An 18,301-nucleotide genomic window follows, 5' to 3' on the forward strand; every position below is an offset into this window, starting at 1 on the left:
CAAGCCAGTCACTTCAAGGATACCATCCCTCCATCTTGCCCTTGGCCGGCCCTTCTTCCTTTTTCCTTCCTTTTCCCCCAGCATCATTGTCTTCTCCAAGCTTTCCTGCCTTCTCATTATGTGACCAAAGTACTTCATTTTTGCCTCTAATATCCTCCCTCCAGTAAGTAGCTGGGCATTACATCCTGGAGTATGAACTAGTTGGATCTTCTTGTGGTCCAAGGCACTCTCAGAATTTTCCTCCAACAACACAGTTCAAATGTGTCTATCTTCCTTCGCTCAGCCTTCCTAATGATCCAGCTCTCGCATCCATAGGTTACTATGGGGAATACCATTGCTTTAACTATGCGGACCTTCATTGCCAGTGTGATATCTCTGCTCTTCACTATTTTATCGAGGTTGGCCATTGCTCTCCCTCCAATAAGTAAACGCCTTCTGATTTCCTGGCTACAGTTTGCATCTGCAGTGATCTTCGCGCCTAGAAATACAAAGTCTGTCACTGCCTCCACGTTTTCTCCCTCTATTTGCCAGTTATCAATCAGTCTGGTTGCCATAATCTGGTTTTTTTTTTTTTAATGTTTAACTGCAACCTTCTTGTGATTAAAATAAAACTCCTTCCAGCAGCTGGAAAACACTTACGGATGACCAATTGTAAAGCTGTCATAACACCATGTAACAACATTTGAAAAAAAAATCTTCCTGGTTTGAAAGTGTTATTTCCTGTCTCCTTGTGCAGTACTTTTTTTGAAAGTCGCACTCCAGGTACTTTGTTTTTGTGGCTACCACTAACTATGAATTGCTTGAGACTCGATAGGGGCATTTGTTGAAAAACTAGAGTAACATGTGCTTCAGGATGTTTACCTGAAACAAAGTTTTTGCAGTCTAGGGCCCCTTCCACACAGCTGAAGAAAATCTTACATTTTCTGCTTTGAACTGGAATATATGTGCAAAGCAGATATTGTGAGATTTTCTGCCTTGATATTCTGAATTATATGGCTGTGTGGAAGGACCCTAATACAGGGTTGCTGTGAGCTTTCCGGGATGTATGGCCATGTTCCAGTAGCATTCTCTCCTGACATTTCACCCACATCTATAGCAGGCATCCTCAGAGGTTGTGAGGTCTGCTGGAAACTAGGCAAGTGGGGTTTTTATATCTGTGGAATGTCCAGGGTGGGAGAAAGAACTCTTGTCTGCCTGAGGAAATGTGAATGCTGCAACTGGCCAGCTTGACTAGCATTGAATGGCCTGGCAGCTTCAAAGCCTGGCTGCTTCCTGCCTGGGGGAATCCTTTGTTTCCCCCCCTTTGTTTCCGCTCGGCTATCGGTTATTGGTTGTTGTCAAGTTATGTTTTTATGATATATATTTTATGTGTTAATTCGTTGTAATTGCAATGTTTTTTATGTTGATTAATTGTATTGCTGTATTACTGGCCTTGGTCCCCATGTAAGCCGCCCCAAATCCTCTTTTGGAGATGGGGAAGGGTTATAAGAATAAAGTTATTATTGTTGTTCTTGTTGTTAGGAGGGCCCTAATACACTTTCCTCACGTTTTTGTGATAGAACCAATTAGGAAAGACATGTATAACCCTGGAACAAAAATCATGTTATAATAATAATAATATAACTTTATTTTTATAGCCTACCACCATCGGGGCAGCTTACAAGCAGGACCAAGCCCAGTATTACACAATAAAATACAATAGATAATCTCGATAAAATAGTGATAAGTAGAGACATCATATTGACAACAAAGGTCCGCATAGTGAAAGCAATGGTATTCCTTGTAGTAACCTATGGATGTGAGAGCTGGACCATAAGGAAGGCTGAGCTAAGGAAGATAGATGCTTTTGAACTGTGGTGTTGGAGGAAAATCCTGAGAGTGCCTTGGACCACAAGAAGATCCAACCAGTTCATCCTCCAGGAAATAATGCCTGACTGCTCACTGGAGGGAAAGATATTAGAGGCAAAGATGAAGGACTTTGGCCACATCATGAGAAGACAGGAAAGCTTGGAGAAAATAATGATGCTGGGGAAAATGGAAGGGAAAAGGAAGAGAGGCTGACCAAGGGCAAGATGGATGGATGGTATCCTTGAAGGGACTGGTTTGACATTGAAGGAGCTGGGGGTGGCCACGGCTGACAGGGAACTCTGGCATGGTCCGGTCCATGAGCTCACAAAGAGTCGGAAGCGACTGAATGAATAAACAACAACAAAACAACATAGATACATTTAAAACATATAAAATCATAAAGCACCTAAAATACAATAAAAAACATACTTGGAACTGATACCAACAGCCAGTGGCAGTGGGTGTATTCAAAATTGGGGCAAAGCAATGAAATTTATACAAGTTGACTAAAAACAATGTGTGGTTGAAGGCTATAATGGCCGGGATCACAGGGTTGTTGTGTGTTTTCCAGGCTGTATGGCCATGTTCCAGAAGTATTCTCTTCTGACATTTCGCCCACATCTATGGCAGGCATTCTCGGAGGTTGTGAGGTATAGTTGTGGGTGAAACGTCAGGAGATAATACTTCTGGAACATGGCCAGACAGCCCGGAAAACACATAACCCTGAACTAAAAACACATTAAAAAACATAAGGTAAAGGTAAAGGTTTCCCCTGATGTAAAGTTCAGTCAGGTCTGACTCTGGGGGTTGGTGCTCATCTCCATTTCTAAGCCAAAGAGCCGGCGTTGTCAGTAGACACCTCCAAGGTCATGTGGCTGGTATGACTGCATGGAGCGCCGTTACCTTCCCGCCTGAGCGGTACCTATTGATCTACTCACATTTGCATATTTTCCAACTACTAGGTTGGCAGAAGCTGGAGCTAACAGCGGGTGCTCACTCCGCTCCCGGGATTTGAACCTGTGACTTTTCGGCCTGCAAGTTCAGCAGCTCAGTGCTTTAACACACTTCACCACCGGGGCCCCTTTAAAAACATAATAGACATATAATAATCTGATGAAACCATTCAAAGCAGCAGAATATAAAAAACCAAGCATTAAAAGGAATCAAAGCAAACATCAATCACCAGAAGCAGGGATATGATGGGCAAGATTAGAAATTGGAGAGGGCTGGGCATAAGGTAGTAAAGGTAAAGGTTTCCCGTGACGTTAAGTCCAGTCATGTCTGACTCTGGGGGTTGGTGCTCATCTCCAATTCTAAGCCGAAGAGCCGGCGTTGTCCGTAGACACCTCCAAGGTCATGTGGACGGCATGACTGCATGGAGCGCCGTTACCTTCCCGCCGGAGCCGCACCTATTGATCTACTCACATTTGCATGTTTTCGAACTGCTAGGTTGGCAAAAGCTGGAGCTAAGAGCAGCCGCTCATGCCGCTCTCGGGATTCGAACCTGGCACTTTTTGGCCCGCGAGTTCAGCAGTTCAGTGCTTTAATGCACTGTCATATAAACATATAAAATCATAAAGCATGTAAAATACAGTAGAGTCTCACTAATCCAAGCCTCGCTTATCCAAGCCTCTGGATAATCCAAGCCATTTTTGTAGTAAATGTTTTCAATATATTGTGATATTTTGGTGCTAAATTCGTAAATACAGTAATTACAACATAACATTACTGCGTACTGAACTACTTTTTCTGTCAAATTTGTTGTATAACATGATGTTTTGGTGCTTAATTTGTAACATCATAACCTAATTTGATGTTTAATAGGCTTTTCCTTAATCCCTCCTTATTATCCAAGATATTCACTTATCCAAGCTTCTGCCGGCCCGTTTAGCTTGGATAAGTGAGACTCTACTGTATAATAAAAACATACTCGGAACTGATACCAATAGCCAAGGGCAGTGGGTGTAATGAAAATTGGGGCAAAGCACTAAAATTTATATAAGTTGACGAACTAAAAACACATTTAAAAACACAATAGACATATAATAATCTGATAGAACAATTGAAAACAGCAGAATATAAAAAAAACAAGCATTAGAATGAATCAAAACAAACATCAGTAACCAGAACCAGGGATAAGGTGGGCAAGATCAGAAATTGGCGAGGGCTGGGCATGGGCTTGTGTAAGGTGCTGAGTTCACTACAATGGTCAGTTTGGGATGGGCATTCACAGGCAGGGGCCTAAGTGTGATTGCAAGCAGAATGGCTTGCAATATGATTCGTGATGTTTACTATAAGGTAGTCCAGGTTGCCATGCAAGAAGGGCTGGGGTAAGGTGCTGAGTTCACTGTAATGGTCAGTTGGGGATGGGCATTCACAGGCAGGGGCCTAAGCACTGTCATAGTGTGATTGCAAGCAGAATGCTTTGCAATATGATTCGTGATGTTTACTATAAGGTAGTCCAGGTTGGAAGGGGGGGGGGGGTTCGAGGAGGAGGAGGAGGGTCGGAGATCCCCGCCCTCTCCAACACTTGGCTCGGGCGGGAGGCGGAGAAGGGGCGGCCCTTGGCCGGGAGCCGGGCAGCCAGGCGGGCCAACCCTTTCTGAGTAGAGATCCCGGGCACAGGCACATGGCGGGCGACAGCGAGCAGCGGCTGCAAAGCCAGGGCCAGGGCGACGGGAGCCAGGGCCAGAGCGGCGAGCCTTTCCTCATCGGCGTCAGCGGCGGCACAGCCAGCGGCAAGGTGAGCCCCTCCACTCTGATCCCCAGCCGCACTTGCTCAGGGCCCCCCTCCCGGATAGAGAGCGCTCGCCCTTCTTGGGCCATGCCCTCCACGTGGGCCAGAGCCGGCCTCCCAGCCCAGGCCCGCCACGTGCGCAGAGCTTTTCTCCCCGACGCCCCGCTCCCGCACCCGCAGCCCTCTTGGTCCGAGCCAGACCTGGAGAGAGACTCTCCTAAGCTGCCCGCCTCTCCCTCCCCGGCCCCAGCTGTGCCCTCCTGCCTTCCAGATGTTCCTGCATCACAGTGACTCCCAACCTTGTTTTGACCAGGGACCACTCTCCAACATTAGTACTAAAAGGATTACCAATCAGTTTTTGCTCAACTTCCGATTTAGTTTGCATCCCTGGGGTGCTGATTCAGAAAACTGCACTGGATAGACCACATCAGCTCTAGTTTCTGATACAGAACATATGCCGCCCAGTAGTCACCATCTGCGCGCCCACAGAAGGCCATATTCAATCATCTAGAGCTGATGTGGTCTACCCAATGCAATTTTCTGAATCAGCACCCCATATAACCCCAGGAACAGGCCTAATAACAAAGACACCAAGAAAAAAAATGTGGGTTTTTTTATTAGGCTGTGTTATTATTGTCTTAGTCAATTGTTATGTGGGGTTTTTTTTGTATTTTTATAGCGTTTTATAGTGTTTTCGGTGTTTTATTGTACAATGTTTTATGCTGATTTTGTATTGGAAACCGCCCTGAGGCCCTTTTGGGAGAGAGGGCGGTATACAAATAAACTTTTACTTACAGTAGAGTCTCACTTATCCAAGCCTCGCTTATCCAAGCCTCTGGATTATCCAAGCCATTTTTGTAGTCAATGTTTTCAATATATCGTGATATTTTGGTGCTAAATTCGTAAATACAGTAATTACAACATAACATTACTGTGTATTGAACTACTTTTTCTGTCAAATTTGTTGTATAACATGTTGTTTTGGTGCTTAATTTGTAAAATCATAACCTAATTTGATGTTTAATAGGCTTTTCCTTAGTCCTTCCTTATTATCCAAGATATTCGCTTATCCAAGCTTCTGCTGGCCCGTTTAGCTTGGATAAGTGAGACTCTACTGTACTTACTTACTTTCTTACTTACTTACTATTATCTGGATTTTGCTAATGCTCGTTAAAAAAAGGGGGGGAGGGAGTTGAGGTTGAAAAAATTCAAAAAGTGGAGTGTGAGACCCAAGAAACTGTCCCTAACAGCATTATTATTATTATTATTATTATTATTATTATTATTATTATTAGTATTTTATGACACAGCAAACAAGATAGATATGCTGGATTTCGTATCACAAATCGAACACTTCCCAAGTGTCTAGAACTGTGTGATTTTTGGATAATGTGCGCAGATCCCAGTAGGGTGGCCTTATTATTATTATTATTATTATTATTATTATTACTACTACTACTACTGGTGGAGCCTCCAGTGGTGTAGTGGAATAAAGCCTTGTGACTTGAAGGTTGGGTTGCTGACCTGAAGGCTGCCAGGTTCAAATCCCACCCAGGGAGAGCGTGGATGAGCGCCCTCTATCAGCTTCAGCTCCATGCAGGGACATGAGAGAAGCCTCCCACAAGGATGGTAAAAACATCAAAACATCCGGGCATCCCCTGGGTAATGTCCTTGCAGACAGCCAATTCTCTCACTCCAGAAGCGACTCAAGTTGCTCCTGACACGGAAAAAAAAAAATATTACTACTTTGGGGGACTAAACAGGGTCTTACAAAGGGCTGCTTTCTCATTACAACTAATATGTGGCAATGGGAGATAATAATAATAACAACAACAACAACAACAACTTTGAGGGATTAAACAGGGTCTTACAAAGGGCTGCTTTCTCATTACAACAAATGTGTGGCAATGGGAGCTAATAATAATAATAATAATAACTTTGAGGGACTAAACAAGGTCTTACAAAGGGCTGCTTTCCCATTACAACTGATGTGTGGCAATGGGAGCTAATAATAATAATAATAAGGCCACCCTTCTCAGATCTGCACACGATTCAACAATATATCACATAGTCCTAGAAACTTGGGAAGTGTCTGATGTGTGATCCAATACAAAAGCCAGCATAGTGATCTTGTTTGCTGTGTACTCATCTCTTTGTATATTAAATAATAACAATAGCTACTTTGGGGGACTAAACAGGGTCTTACAAAGGGCTGCTTTCCCATTACAATTGATTTGTGAAAATGGGAGCTTATTATTATTATTATTATTATTATTATTATTATTATTATTATTATTATGACACAGCAAACAAGATAGATATGCTGGATTTCGTATCACAAAATCACAAGTCGAACACTTCCCAAGTGTCTAGGACTGTGTGATGTATTTTCGGATGATGCGCACAGATCCCAGTAGGGTGGCCTTTTGCAGTTGGCAGATTGTAATTTTGTCAATGTCTATTGTTTCCAAATGCCGGCTGAGATCTTTTGGCACGCACCCAATGTGCCAATCGCCACATTATTATTATTACTACTACTACTTTGGGGGATTCTCCTCTCTCTCGCTCCCTCGCGCATGCCGCTGGATGAGTCTTGACTCAAGGCCAAGAAAGTGCTGGTGAGGGCAATGCTCTGGCATCTCCTTTCTTCCTTCTTTCCCTCTCCTTCTCTCTCTCACTCTCCACCAACAGTGGCTCTGAGCCCCAGCACCAATTTTCACCACATGTCTCACAGACCTTATTTTAGGTTTCTGCCATGACTCAAGGGTTGAGAACCACTGCTGTATTAGAAGTCCAGTCTACTCTAGTCATGACATCCAATGATGAGGAATACATGAATTGTATCCCAGCATCTGGAGGGACACATAAAATGAAATGGCAGGCTGGATTCATCCCCTGGGCCTTGAGTTTGACACATGTGTGCTAAGGCAATCTACTGCACGCAGCTTTGAGTCCCATCACATGTGCCCCCCCTCCCCAATAAAATAAAAAAGTAGTGGAGGATTTGCTATAGTGGCTACTGGGCCATAAGTGGGGTAGACCAGGCCCTTTTTGGGCTGCAGTCAATGCCTCCTGAGACCACGAGATGCCACAAAGTGGGGCCACAAAGTGGAGTCCACAACATGCCAGTATGAAGAAGAGCAAACCACAGACCACCTATTACAATGCAGTCCGAGCCCTGCCACATGCACAATGGAAGATCTTCTTATAGCAACAACAGAGACACTCCAAGTGGCCAGCTACTGGTCAAAGGACATTTAGTAGAATGCCAAGTTTTTAATTTTGTTTATATTTTTAAATACATTACAACTGTACCCTCGGTTCGCCTCTGACACGATAAATAATAGCGCCTCCTTAAGGATTGTGATGCACTTGGGTGTCCTCACTTCTGTTTTTTAAAGACCCCCATCCTACATGTTTTTAGAGGCATCTGTATTTGGGAGCAGATAGCTTCCTCTAACTAGTCTTTGCTCTGATGGTTTAGAGAAGGGAACATTGGCACACCTCCAACCTTTGGTCCTCAAGGTGTTTGGGATTCCAATTCCCAAAAGCCATAGACAGCTTGTCCAGTGGACAGGAATTCTGGGAGCTGGAGTCCATAGCACAGAGAACACCAAATGTTGGACATTACCAGTGAGAAGTGAATGGCCATGTAGGCTTGCTGTCCTGGTCCGGACTCTGGCTTTAGACCCCTTCCTGCAACTCCAGTTCATATTGGAATGCGGGGGGTGTTCTTGCAGTTTGTATTGTCAAATAAACCTGCATTAATGATGGATTCGTATTGGACCATAAACTTGGACTGGGATCCCTCTATGTGGAGTAAAAGAAAAAAGAGTTTCTCTATGTCTTCACTGTGTTGTGTGCCTTGCCCCAATGAAGGTCAGTATCTTCTTGGGGTTTTGAGCATCTGGATTGGTCAGACTTCTGTCCAGATTGGAAAGATTGCTTGAAAAGCTCAGAGTCCCATGCATACCTTTTGCAAAGCAGGTGCCTCCTTCCCAGCTCCTCTGTGCTGCATTTTCTTTTTCCTTCTACAGAGATTTTTTTACGATTGTAGTAAAATAGCAAGCTGGAGTTCTAAGCTTGGTCTTGTGCCGACTTCCATGATAAAGCTTTGTAAAGGTTTCTGCTAGAGTTTGACGTGTAGCTCAGCTACACAGTTGCTACCATTTCCTGAGCTTCTGAAAAACCTGACCACAGGATAACTGTTGTTGTTTTCCATTTTCCTTTCCATCTATTTAACCATTTAATGTAGCAACTGCCATGGTAACTTCTACCTTTCATGTATATTGGATAACAGTTCCCAGCAGTCCCACCCAACATGGGCCATGCTGGCAAGAAAACTGGAACTTTAGCTGATATTTGCAATATTTTCCCAGCCTTTCTTATTGTTCGTTGTATAGTCTGCACATCCATCTGCTTGTGTCTTTTGATTCCTTGGCCTCGAATATCGAAACAGCTGCTTTTGGCTCACTTTTGGGTTTATGCACAATGTGACCTAGATGTTTCTGTGCTATAAAGTCTTTCCACCTCTTTGGTATGACCAGTCTAGTCTCTGCCTGCCATTTCTTGTAAAGAGCGAGAAGCTCATGATTGTGCAGGTTTTTTTCTGGTGATGTTTTAATATAGGTTTGTTGCTGCATTGTTTCTAGACTTCAGGGTGATTCATGAAATAATTTTGGCACAGAACATTTGACCTCAAGGCTGTTGAAGATTTCAGGGTTCCTTATTATTCTTTTACGGGTAGCATTTGTGTTCTGGGTTTGATCCAAGCTCGTAGCCAAGGGGGCAGTTTAGGGGTTCAATCCACCTCTGAATTTTTTCAGGTAAAAAAAAACCAACAACAACCAGGTTTACTCATGAATTTTAACTGCTTAACCAAATCCTCATGCCAAGTATATGAGAAGCAAAACTTAAAAGAGTCCATCCAGAACTGCAAGCACTATCTCAACCAAATTTGGATGATTCACACGATCATTACCTACCTTTCTTCCAATCTGCATTGCAATAGCAGCAATCACTGACATAGTGGAAGCTTCCAAAAAGCCAACAGGCAAAGCCTAAGGTGTGGGACAGGACAGGATGGGTGATTTGACCTGGGTTGCAGGTGAAAACTTGAGTTGCTATTCTGAGACTATCAAGAATATCAGAATATCAAGGCAGAAAATCCCACAATATCTGCTTTGAACTGGGTTATCTGAGTCCACACTCATATAATGTGGGGTTTTCTGCCTTGACATTCTGTGATATAGCCCTGTTAGGGCCCTTCCACACAGCCATATAACCCAGAATATCAAGGCAGAATAACCTACAATATCTGCATTGAACTGGAATATCTGAGTCCGCATTGCCATATATCCAAATTCAAAGCCGATAATCTGAGATTTTGTTCATCTGTGTGGAAGTGGCTGGGTTGTCCGAGTCCACAGTGTCATATATTCCAGTTCAAAGCAGAAAATGTGGGTTTTTGTTCAGCTATGTGGAAGGGGCCTTAGTTGATATTAGTGTTTTCTGTCATATACCTGACTCGAGAAGATGCCTAAACGTCTATCAAAGCAACTGAACGTTTTTGAGTTCATGGCAAAAAAGAAAAAGCCAAATATTAAAAACCAAGGAGGCAGCAAGTTGAGAACCATTACAATAGCTGGTACTGATGCACACATGGACTGCATGTGAAAACTGTGGAAACTGGGGTGTCTACCACTGGTTCATCTAATCCAAGCCCTGCCAAAGAAACCATGGAACAGGAGCAAAGTATCTAAGATTTCAACCCAAATGGTTCAGCAGATTTCCCGGGCTAACCTGCTCATTTCATCTACAAGGTGCACTCTGTAAGTACGCTGTGGTGTTTGGAGGAGAAGGTGGGGTAAAGTTGCTCATCAGAAACTTGGTGCGTTGGTTGCTAAACCATTGGTGCGATGGAAAGATGCAATAGAAGTCTTCAATAGACACGAAAAAACAGTATCATCAGAACAACTTGTGCTTGGCTGAAAACTTCTTGCTAATCCACAGTGGAAAACATCTTGATGATAAAGGAAATAAGAAGAAAGCAGAAGAAAACAGAAAGAAACTTCTGCCAATTGTGGAAACGATTGTTCTTTGTGGCCGACAAAAACTGGCTTAAAGAAGGAGCAATGAATCAGGACCTATTACCTGTGAAGAACCTTTGCACAATGATGGTAATCTCAGGGCCTTGTTGAGATCTCCTGCCAGATCAGGAGACTCGGGCCTCAAAAGTCATCTCAGGAAAAAAAGTTTCAACTCCTCCCAAAAATTTTTCTGGCTATGGGCCTGGTTTGACTGGAACCTTTCAGTGTAGACTGAAAATTTTTAAAACACTTTCCCAGCAGTGTTATGTCTCTGCAATCTGTTGTGTCTAAGGAGAGGGCTCTTCAACTGGGAAGCACCAGCATTTCAAAAGCCACAACTTTCTTCCAATCTGTGACAGCTGGTAACTGCATGCTGAAAAACAGTCCCTTCAAGAGAGGCAGCTGACTAAGGAATAATTCACTGTTAGCAGAAAAAGAAAGAGTCATTTTGCAACTCATTCCTCAATAATTCCTCCACTCTGCCTGCACCCTAATGCTGCAATGCTTAATTTCAGTAATCAGAGGAGCTAGTGTTCTTTGGAAACCCCTTAACCACCATCAGAACATGTAGGGTTTGTTCTTGGTTCAGACAGTAGGACAGGAGACCTTAGAAGGTACAGAAAGTACCATTTATTTGCTTAGTATATTTGAAATGTTACATTTTATGTTTTAGCTGACTCACATAGAAAGGATTCAGATTTCAGTGTAAAAATACTCCTTGATTCAAAAGTTTTACAGTCAAAAATGAACAGCATGAGCTTTCCCAACAAATCACATTTTAGAAAAAGAATCCAGTTAGTTCTCCAGCAACACAGCAACAATGTCAAAAGTATTAAAAGGATGACAAGCCAATGTGGTGTAGTAGTTTGAGTGTCAGACTAAACTCTGGTTAGGTAAGGTAAAAGTTTTCCTCTGACGTTAAGTCCAGTCGTGACCAACTCTGGGGGTTGGTGCTCATCTCCATTTCTAAGCCGAAGAGCCGGCGTTGTCCGTAGACACCTCCAAGGTCATGTGGCCGGCATGACTGCATGGAGCGCTGTTACTTTCCCGCCGGAGCGGTACCTATTGATCTACTCAAATTTGCATGTTTTAGAACTGCAAATCCATATTTGGCCATGGAAACACAGTTGCCGTTTGTTGGGAGGGTTTGAATCAGTGATTCCCAACTTGTGGGTCCTCAGGTGTTTTGGCCTACAACTCCCAGAAATTTAGCCAGTTTACCAGCTGTTAGGATTTCCGGAAGCTGAAGGCCAAAATATCTGGGGACCCACAGGTTGAAAACCACTGGTTTGAATGGTGTACCCCTGCCTGTTGAGTAGAGTTGGACTGAATGGCCTTTGGAAGTCCCTTTAATCTCCCAACATTCTATGATTGTATTAGCAGAGTCTGGATGGCCATCTGTCAGGAAGGATTTATTGGGCAGAAGGATCCTTTTGGGCAGAAGGGGGTTTTAATGGATGGCCCTTGGGTTCTCTTCTAACCCTATGAGTTCAAGAAGAAGAAGAGGAGGAGGAGGAGGAGGAAGATAATAAAATAATAGAAATTTCATCTTCGTGCTTGGCAGAATAGGGTGGGACTGGATGGCCCTTGGAGTTTCTTCCAACTGTATGAGTCTAATAATAATTAAATACAATAATAATAATAATAATTGATGATAATGCATAATAATAAAATAATAATTCCATCTTTGTGCTTGGCAGAATGGGATTGGACTGGATGTCCTTTGGAGTCCTTTCCAACTGAATATGTCTAATAATAATAAAAATAGAATAATAACACTAATCATTATAATAAATTATAATGGATATATTAATATAGTAATTCCATCATCCTGCTTGACAGAATGTGTTGGGATTGGATGACCTTTGGAGATCCCTTCCAATTGTATGAGCCCAACTTCTGCCTACCTAGCAGTTTGAAAGCAAAATGTGAGTAGATAAATAGGTACCACTTTTAAAAAGTGGGGAGGTATTAAGGCACCCATAAGGAAATGCCAGAAAAATGTTGGTGATTCAATCAAGGAGGAAGTTTACAAACAAAGCTCTTTGGCAGGGAGATGGGGTGACACCATCCCCGTGGCCAGAACCATGCACAAGTCTCCAAGATGCCGAAGATGGGAAAAACCTATATATATCTCTATATACAGTTGTCTGTCTTGTCAGTGTATAAATGGCATCGAATGTTTGCTGCATATGTATGTTCTGTGATCCCTTCGGGATGAGAAGGGCAGAATATAAATACTGTAAATAAATGTGTATTGTTCTACTACCAGCTCTTAGACTGTCCTTGGCCATGTGTTGAAAAGGGGGCTGGTATCAAAGCTGGCATTTGGATATGTTGGACTAGCACCCAGACTATTATTTGGATATATGTTCCCTCCCCGCAATACACACCTCGGACTAGTATTTGGATGTATGTCGTCCAGGACACACCTTGTATTTTGAGCAGGTCGTTTTATGTGTTTCTTGGAAAGTGGGAAATGCGGAGGCCCTAGGCTGCTGGAAAGCCACATCTGTTGAAAAGTCATTTAGACCATTCCAGTTCTTTTGTTGTTGTTTTTTAATCTTTCTTTTGCTAGTGCCAGGATTTCTTCTAATTCTGTTTTTTTTTTAACCTCTTTTGCAGTCCTCTGTCTGTGCCAAAATTGTTCAGCTGCTGGGCCAGAATGAAGTAGACCATCACCACAAGCAGGTTGTGATTCTGAGTCAAGACAGCTTCTATCGGGTACTCACCACTGAGCAGAAAGCCAAAGCCCTCAAGGGCCAATTCAACTTTGACCACCCAGGTGACCTGTCACTGGGGCTGGGAAAGGGGTAGATAATATACATAGATCCATGTTTCTTCACCCCTAGCTAGGCCTCCCGCAGATACATTTGGGAAACTGGGATGCCATAGTGCAACATCTTGTGTATTTCAGAATGAAAATGTGTAAAGCAGTCACACTATGAAAATCAGTGAAGCAGTTTCATAAACTGGAAGACTGTCCCATTAAAGGTGCCATCATGGGAGATCCAAATATTATCCAACAAAAATGAATTTAACACAAAATGCATGTGTGTGTACTTGGGTGTGACACAAACCACAGAGGAAAAAGCAGCAGTAAAACTAAGACCTACCTGATGAATGGAGGTTAAGATCTTCTGGGGAGGCCCTGCTCTCAGTCCCACCACCTTCGCAGACATGTCTGGGAGGAACAAGAGACAGGGCCTTCTCAGTGGTGGCCCTTTGGCTTTGGAACTCCCTCCCTAGTGGGTTTAGATCGGCCCCTTCCCTCCTGTCATTTCACAAACAAGTGAAAACTTGGCTTTGGGAATAAGCATTTGGCCCAGCATAATTATCTGCAATACAGTTGGAATTGGCTTTAAATTGATGACTATGATTATCTGGCTTTGGATCTATGCACAATAGTTGTCTAATGTTTACATATGTTGTTTTAAATTGTTGTTTAATTGGTTTTAATTGTGTTGTTCTTCTGGCATGGAATAATGCCATTCATGTAAGCCGCCCTGAGCCCTTTTTAGTGAGAAGGGTGGGATATAAATGTCGTAAATAAATAAATAATGAATAAGATTCCCACGGCAACTTAAAAGAACAACAAATGTATAGCATAAGCTTTCATAGACTTTGTTGGTCTGAAAGGTGTTGTAGGTCTCTTTTTTTGCTCACTATTACTCACTTGACAGCTCTTCCTCCAAAGCTTAACACTATAGAAATGGGCATGGATCACTTCACCACTCCCAAGCTTTGGAATAGCTTTTTGAGGGGTTGGCATTATCTGTGTGGGTCCTGGAGCACCTCTGCTATGCAAAACCAAACCGCCATATCTTGACTTCCCTGAACTTCCAAAGAGACATTGGACTCCTATAGTCAGTAATAGACAGCAATAACTCAATCCCATAGGAAAAGAGGGCATTAAGGTTTCCCAAATCAATGCTGCCAGTTGGAACAAGGGCATGAAGTTGGCAAGAACCCATTTTAGCTTGGGTGATTTAGGAAACTATGGCTTGTCTGCACTGACCAAAAAAACCTGGACTGACAGCAAATCCACTGTTCACTGTCTCCATGATGTCCAGGGATTTCTGGTGAGTACTTTGGGTTATATTCCCTTAATCTGATTTAAACAAAATCAGAAGATACTCAGGAAACTCTAGACCAGTGAGTGGTTCTCAACCTGTGGGTCTCCAGGTGTTTTGGCCTACAACTCCCAGAAATCCCAGCCAGTTTACCAGGTGTTATGATTTCTGAGAGTTGAAGACCAAAAACATCTAGGGACCCCAGATTGAGAACCCTGCTCTAAAGCAACATGCTTTGGATTGACCTTGGGTTAAATGGCCAGTATAGACTCACTTTGGATTACTTGTAAAGCATAAAATGATGAGTAGATGTTTCTTCTCAAAGTAGAAAGGCCATATTGAAAGCCACACCAATTTAACATTGTGTATCGTATTTTACATTTAGATGCCTTTGACAATGAGCTGATCGTCAAAACACTCAAGGAGATCATGGAGGGAAAGACTGTTCAGATACCTGTTTATGACTTTGTGTCCCATTCTCGGTAAGCCTCATTTTCCTCACCTTTTCCTTATGTTTGGGATAGGGTGCAATATATCATAAACAAAGGCCATATAAAATCCAGACTATCTGCTTGGAACTGGATTATATGGCAGCGAAGGCTCATATAATCCAAGTAAAAGCAGATAGCGTGGATTATATTGGGACCACGGTGACGCAACAGGTTAAATCACTAAGCTGCAGAACTTGCTAACCGGAAGGTCAGCGGTTCGAATCCATGGGACGTTATGAGCTCCCATTGTTAGCTCCAGCTTTTGCCAACCTAGCAGTTTGAAAACATGCAAATGTGAGTAGATCAATAGGTACCGCTTTGGCAGGAAGGTGACAGCGCCCCTTACAGTCATGCTGGCCACTTGACCTAGGAAGCGTCTACGTACAACACCGGCTCTTCAGCTTAGAAATGGAGATGAGCACCAACCCCCCAGAGTCAGACTCGACTAGACTTAATGTCAAGGGAAAACCTTTACCTTTTTAACATGGATTATCTGCTTTGATAATCTGAATTATATACCAGTGTAGAAGAGGCCTGAGACCTTTGTGGAGAATTTTCACAATAAATATTGCATCATGGCTTAAGTTTTTAGAAGATAAAGTTATTATTTGTGGTAGCGGGGTGGGGGGCACGAAAGATTGTACAGTAGAGTCTCACTTATCCAACACAAACGGGCCAGCAGAACATTGGATAAGCGAATATGTTGGATAATAAGGAGAGATTAAGGAGAAGCCTATTAAACATCAAATTGGGTTATGATTTTACAAATTAAGCACCAAAACATCATGTTATACAACAAATTTGAGAGAAAAAGTAGTTCAATATGCAGGAATGCTACATAGTAATTACTGTATCTACGAATTTAGCACCAAAATATCACGCTGTATTGAAAACATTGACTACAAAAATGTGTTGGATAATCCAGAACGTTGGATAAGCGAGTGTTGGATAAGTGAGACTCTACTGTATTGCCAAACCTATGTGTTGACTAATTAGCTTAAAGAAAATAATTGAAAGAAGCCTCAATATCCTTCATTCAGAAATCAGAAAAAGGCTCTGTGTTGTGCTAGGAGTGTTGATTAAAGTGGGCATTAGGGATGAAGTGTCTCCTTCATTCAGTGTAACTATTCCAATTCTGATCAAATGTGGACCTGGAAGCCACTTTAAGACTACTCCATAATCTTAAAATATTAACTTACTGGGTTGCTGTGAGTTTTCCGGACCGCATGGTCATGTTCCAGAAGCATTCTCTCCTGACGTTTCGCCCACATCTATGTCAGGCATCCTCAGAGGTTGTGAGGTCTGTTGGAAAACTAAGCAGGGAAGGTTTATATATCTGTGGAAAGTCCAGGGTGGGAGAAAGAACTCTTGTATGTTGGAGGCAAGTGTGAATGTTGTAATTAATTATGATGATTAGCATTTGATGGCCTTGCAGATTCAAGGCCTGGCTGCTTCCTGCCGGGGGGAATCCTTTATTGGGAGGAGTTAGCTGGCCCTCACTGTTTTATGCCTGGAATTCCCCTATTTTCAGAGTGTTGTTTTATTTACTGACCTGATTTTAGAGGGTTTTTTTAAATGCGGGTAGCCAGATTTTGTTCATTTTCATGGTTTTCTCCTTTCTGTTGAAATTGTCCCCATGCTTGTGGATTTCAACAGCTTCTCTGCGTAGTCTGACATGGTGGTTGTTGGAGTGGTCCAGCATTTCTATGTTCTCAAATAATATCCTGTGTCCTGGTTGGTTCATCAAGTGCTCTGCTATGGCTGTGTCAGGACCCAGGCTGCAGAGCACCAATAACCTTACACAGAGGCCAGAATCTATCTAATATCTTTATTAAAGAAATATATAAAGTCAATAAAAACAAGTGAAGAATATAGTTCAGAAGCAGACCTTTCAGATGAGGTCAAATATAGTCCAGAAATGTATTGTCCAATATAAGATATTAGAGTTCAAAGTTATAATCCACTTGACCGAAACACACATTTTGCCAAGCAATAGTGTGGGGAATGACAGAGTCTTTAAAGTCCAATGTAGCTTGACAACAAGGCTGGAAAATAAACTTGGTTCTTGGCTAGATTCAAGACTTGAAACGAGGCAACATGAAACATGAACAGAGTCCAAAGAAGTCCGTGAAACAAGGCAAGGCTGGAAACTTGATCCGGGAAACAAGGAACTGGGGTTACGAAGTCCACACACGATCTCTCTCCTCAAGCTGAACAATTGACTCCGCAAAGTTCCCCTTGCGACCAGCACCTATATTGGGTCTCGTTTTCCCGCCAACAGAACACTTTCCCTAGAGAACGAGAAGCGAAACCCAACTCTGTCCAGATGCATGACTCCTTAGAATTTCCCAAGGGAAGCAGACCTAATCAGCTAGTTGTTTGGCAGCGATTCTGAGGCTCCGGCGATTAGCCTCTCTGACTCCTCTATCTCTATTATAATTGTCCCTCCGGGAAAACAGGGGGGGAATTCTGCCCAAGGCCTGTTTGGCTACATTCTTGAGGACAAACATCCTCCAGGTGGAGAGGCTCCGATTCTGGCTGAAACGGCGGAAATCCCATGTTTTCCTCTTCGTCTGCCACAATAGTACTAGGAACAGGACTACAAGGCCCATGAGTCATCACAGGCTGACTTCTCTGGTAGAGTTAGTCTGCAGTGCTTTTCATGTTCCTTGACTCGTGTTTGGGTGCCATGTTTGGTAGTCCTTATGTAGACTTGTTCATAGCAGAGTGCCTGATGAGCCAACCTGGCCAGCTAACACCTCCCAACAAAGGATTCCCCCAAGCAGGAAGCAGCCAGACCTGGAAGCTGCAAGGCCATTAAATGCTAATCAAGGTGATTAATTACAACATTCACACTTGCCTCCAACAGACAAGAGTTCTTTTTCCCATGCTGGACCTTCCACTTGCCTGGTTTCCAATATACTTTACAATCTCTGAGGATGCCTGCCATAGATGTGGGTGAAACGTCAGAAGAGAATGCTTCTGGAACATGGCCATACAGCCCGGAAAACTCACAGCAACTCAGAGATTCTGGCCATGAAAGACAGACAACACATACTAACT

At 42.9% G+C, this 18,301-nt stretch overlaps 1 protein-coding gene across 1 annotated transcript in view; it reads left to right on the forward strand.

Annotated features, from left to right (window-relative positions):
• Nucleotides 1-4,367: 4,367 nt before the first annotated feature.
• uck2 (uridine-cytidine kinase 2) overlaps nt 4,368-18,301 on the forward strand; it is a 32,906-nt gene continuing 18,972 nt past the window's right edge. The window contains exons 1-3 of the mRNA XM_062979453.1: nt 4,368-4,591; nt 13,300-13,459; nt 15,133-15,229. Of these exons, the coding sequence (XP_062835523.1) occupies nt 4,478-4,591; nt 13,300-13,459; nt 15,133-15,229 (371 nt within the window). The 5' untranslated portion in view covers nt 4,368-4,477. The remainder of the gene's footprint in view (nt 4,592-13,299; nt 13,460-15,132; nt 15,230-18,301) is intronic.

Source organism: Anolis carolinensis, chromosome 4 (genome assembly GCF_035594765.1).
Source record: "Anolis carolinensis isolate JA03-04 chromosome 4, rAnoCar3.1.pri, whole genome shotgun sequence".
NCBI classification, from domain to species: Eukaryota; Metazoa; Chordata; class Lepidosauria; order Squamata; family Dactyloidae; genus Anolis; species Anolis carolinensis.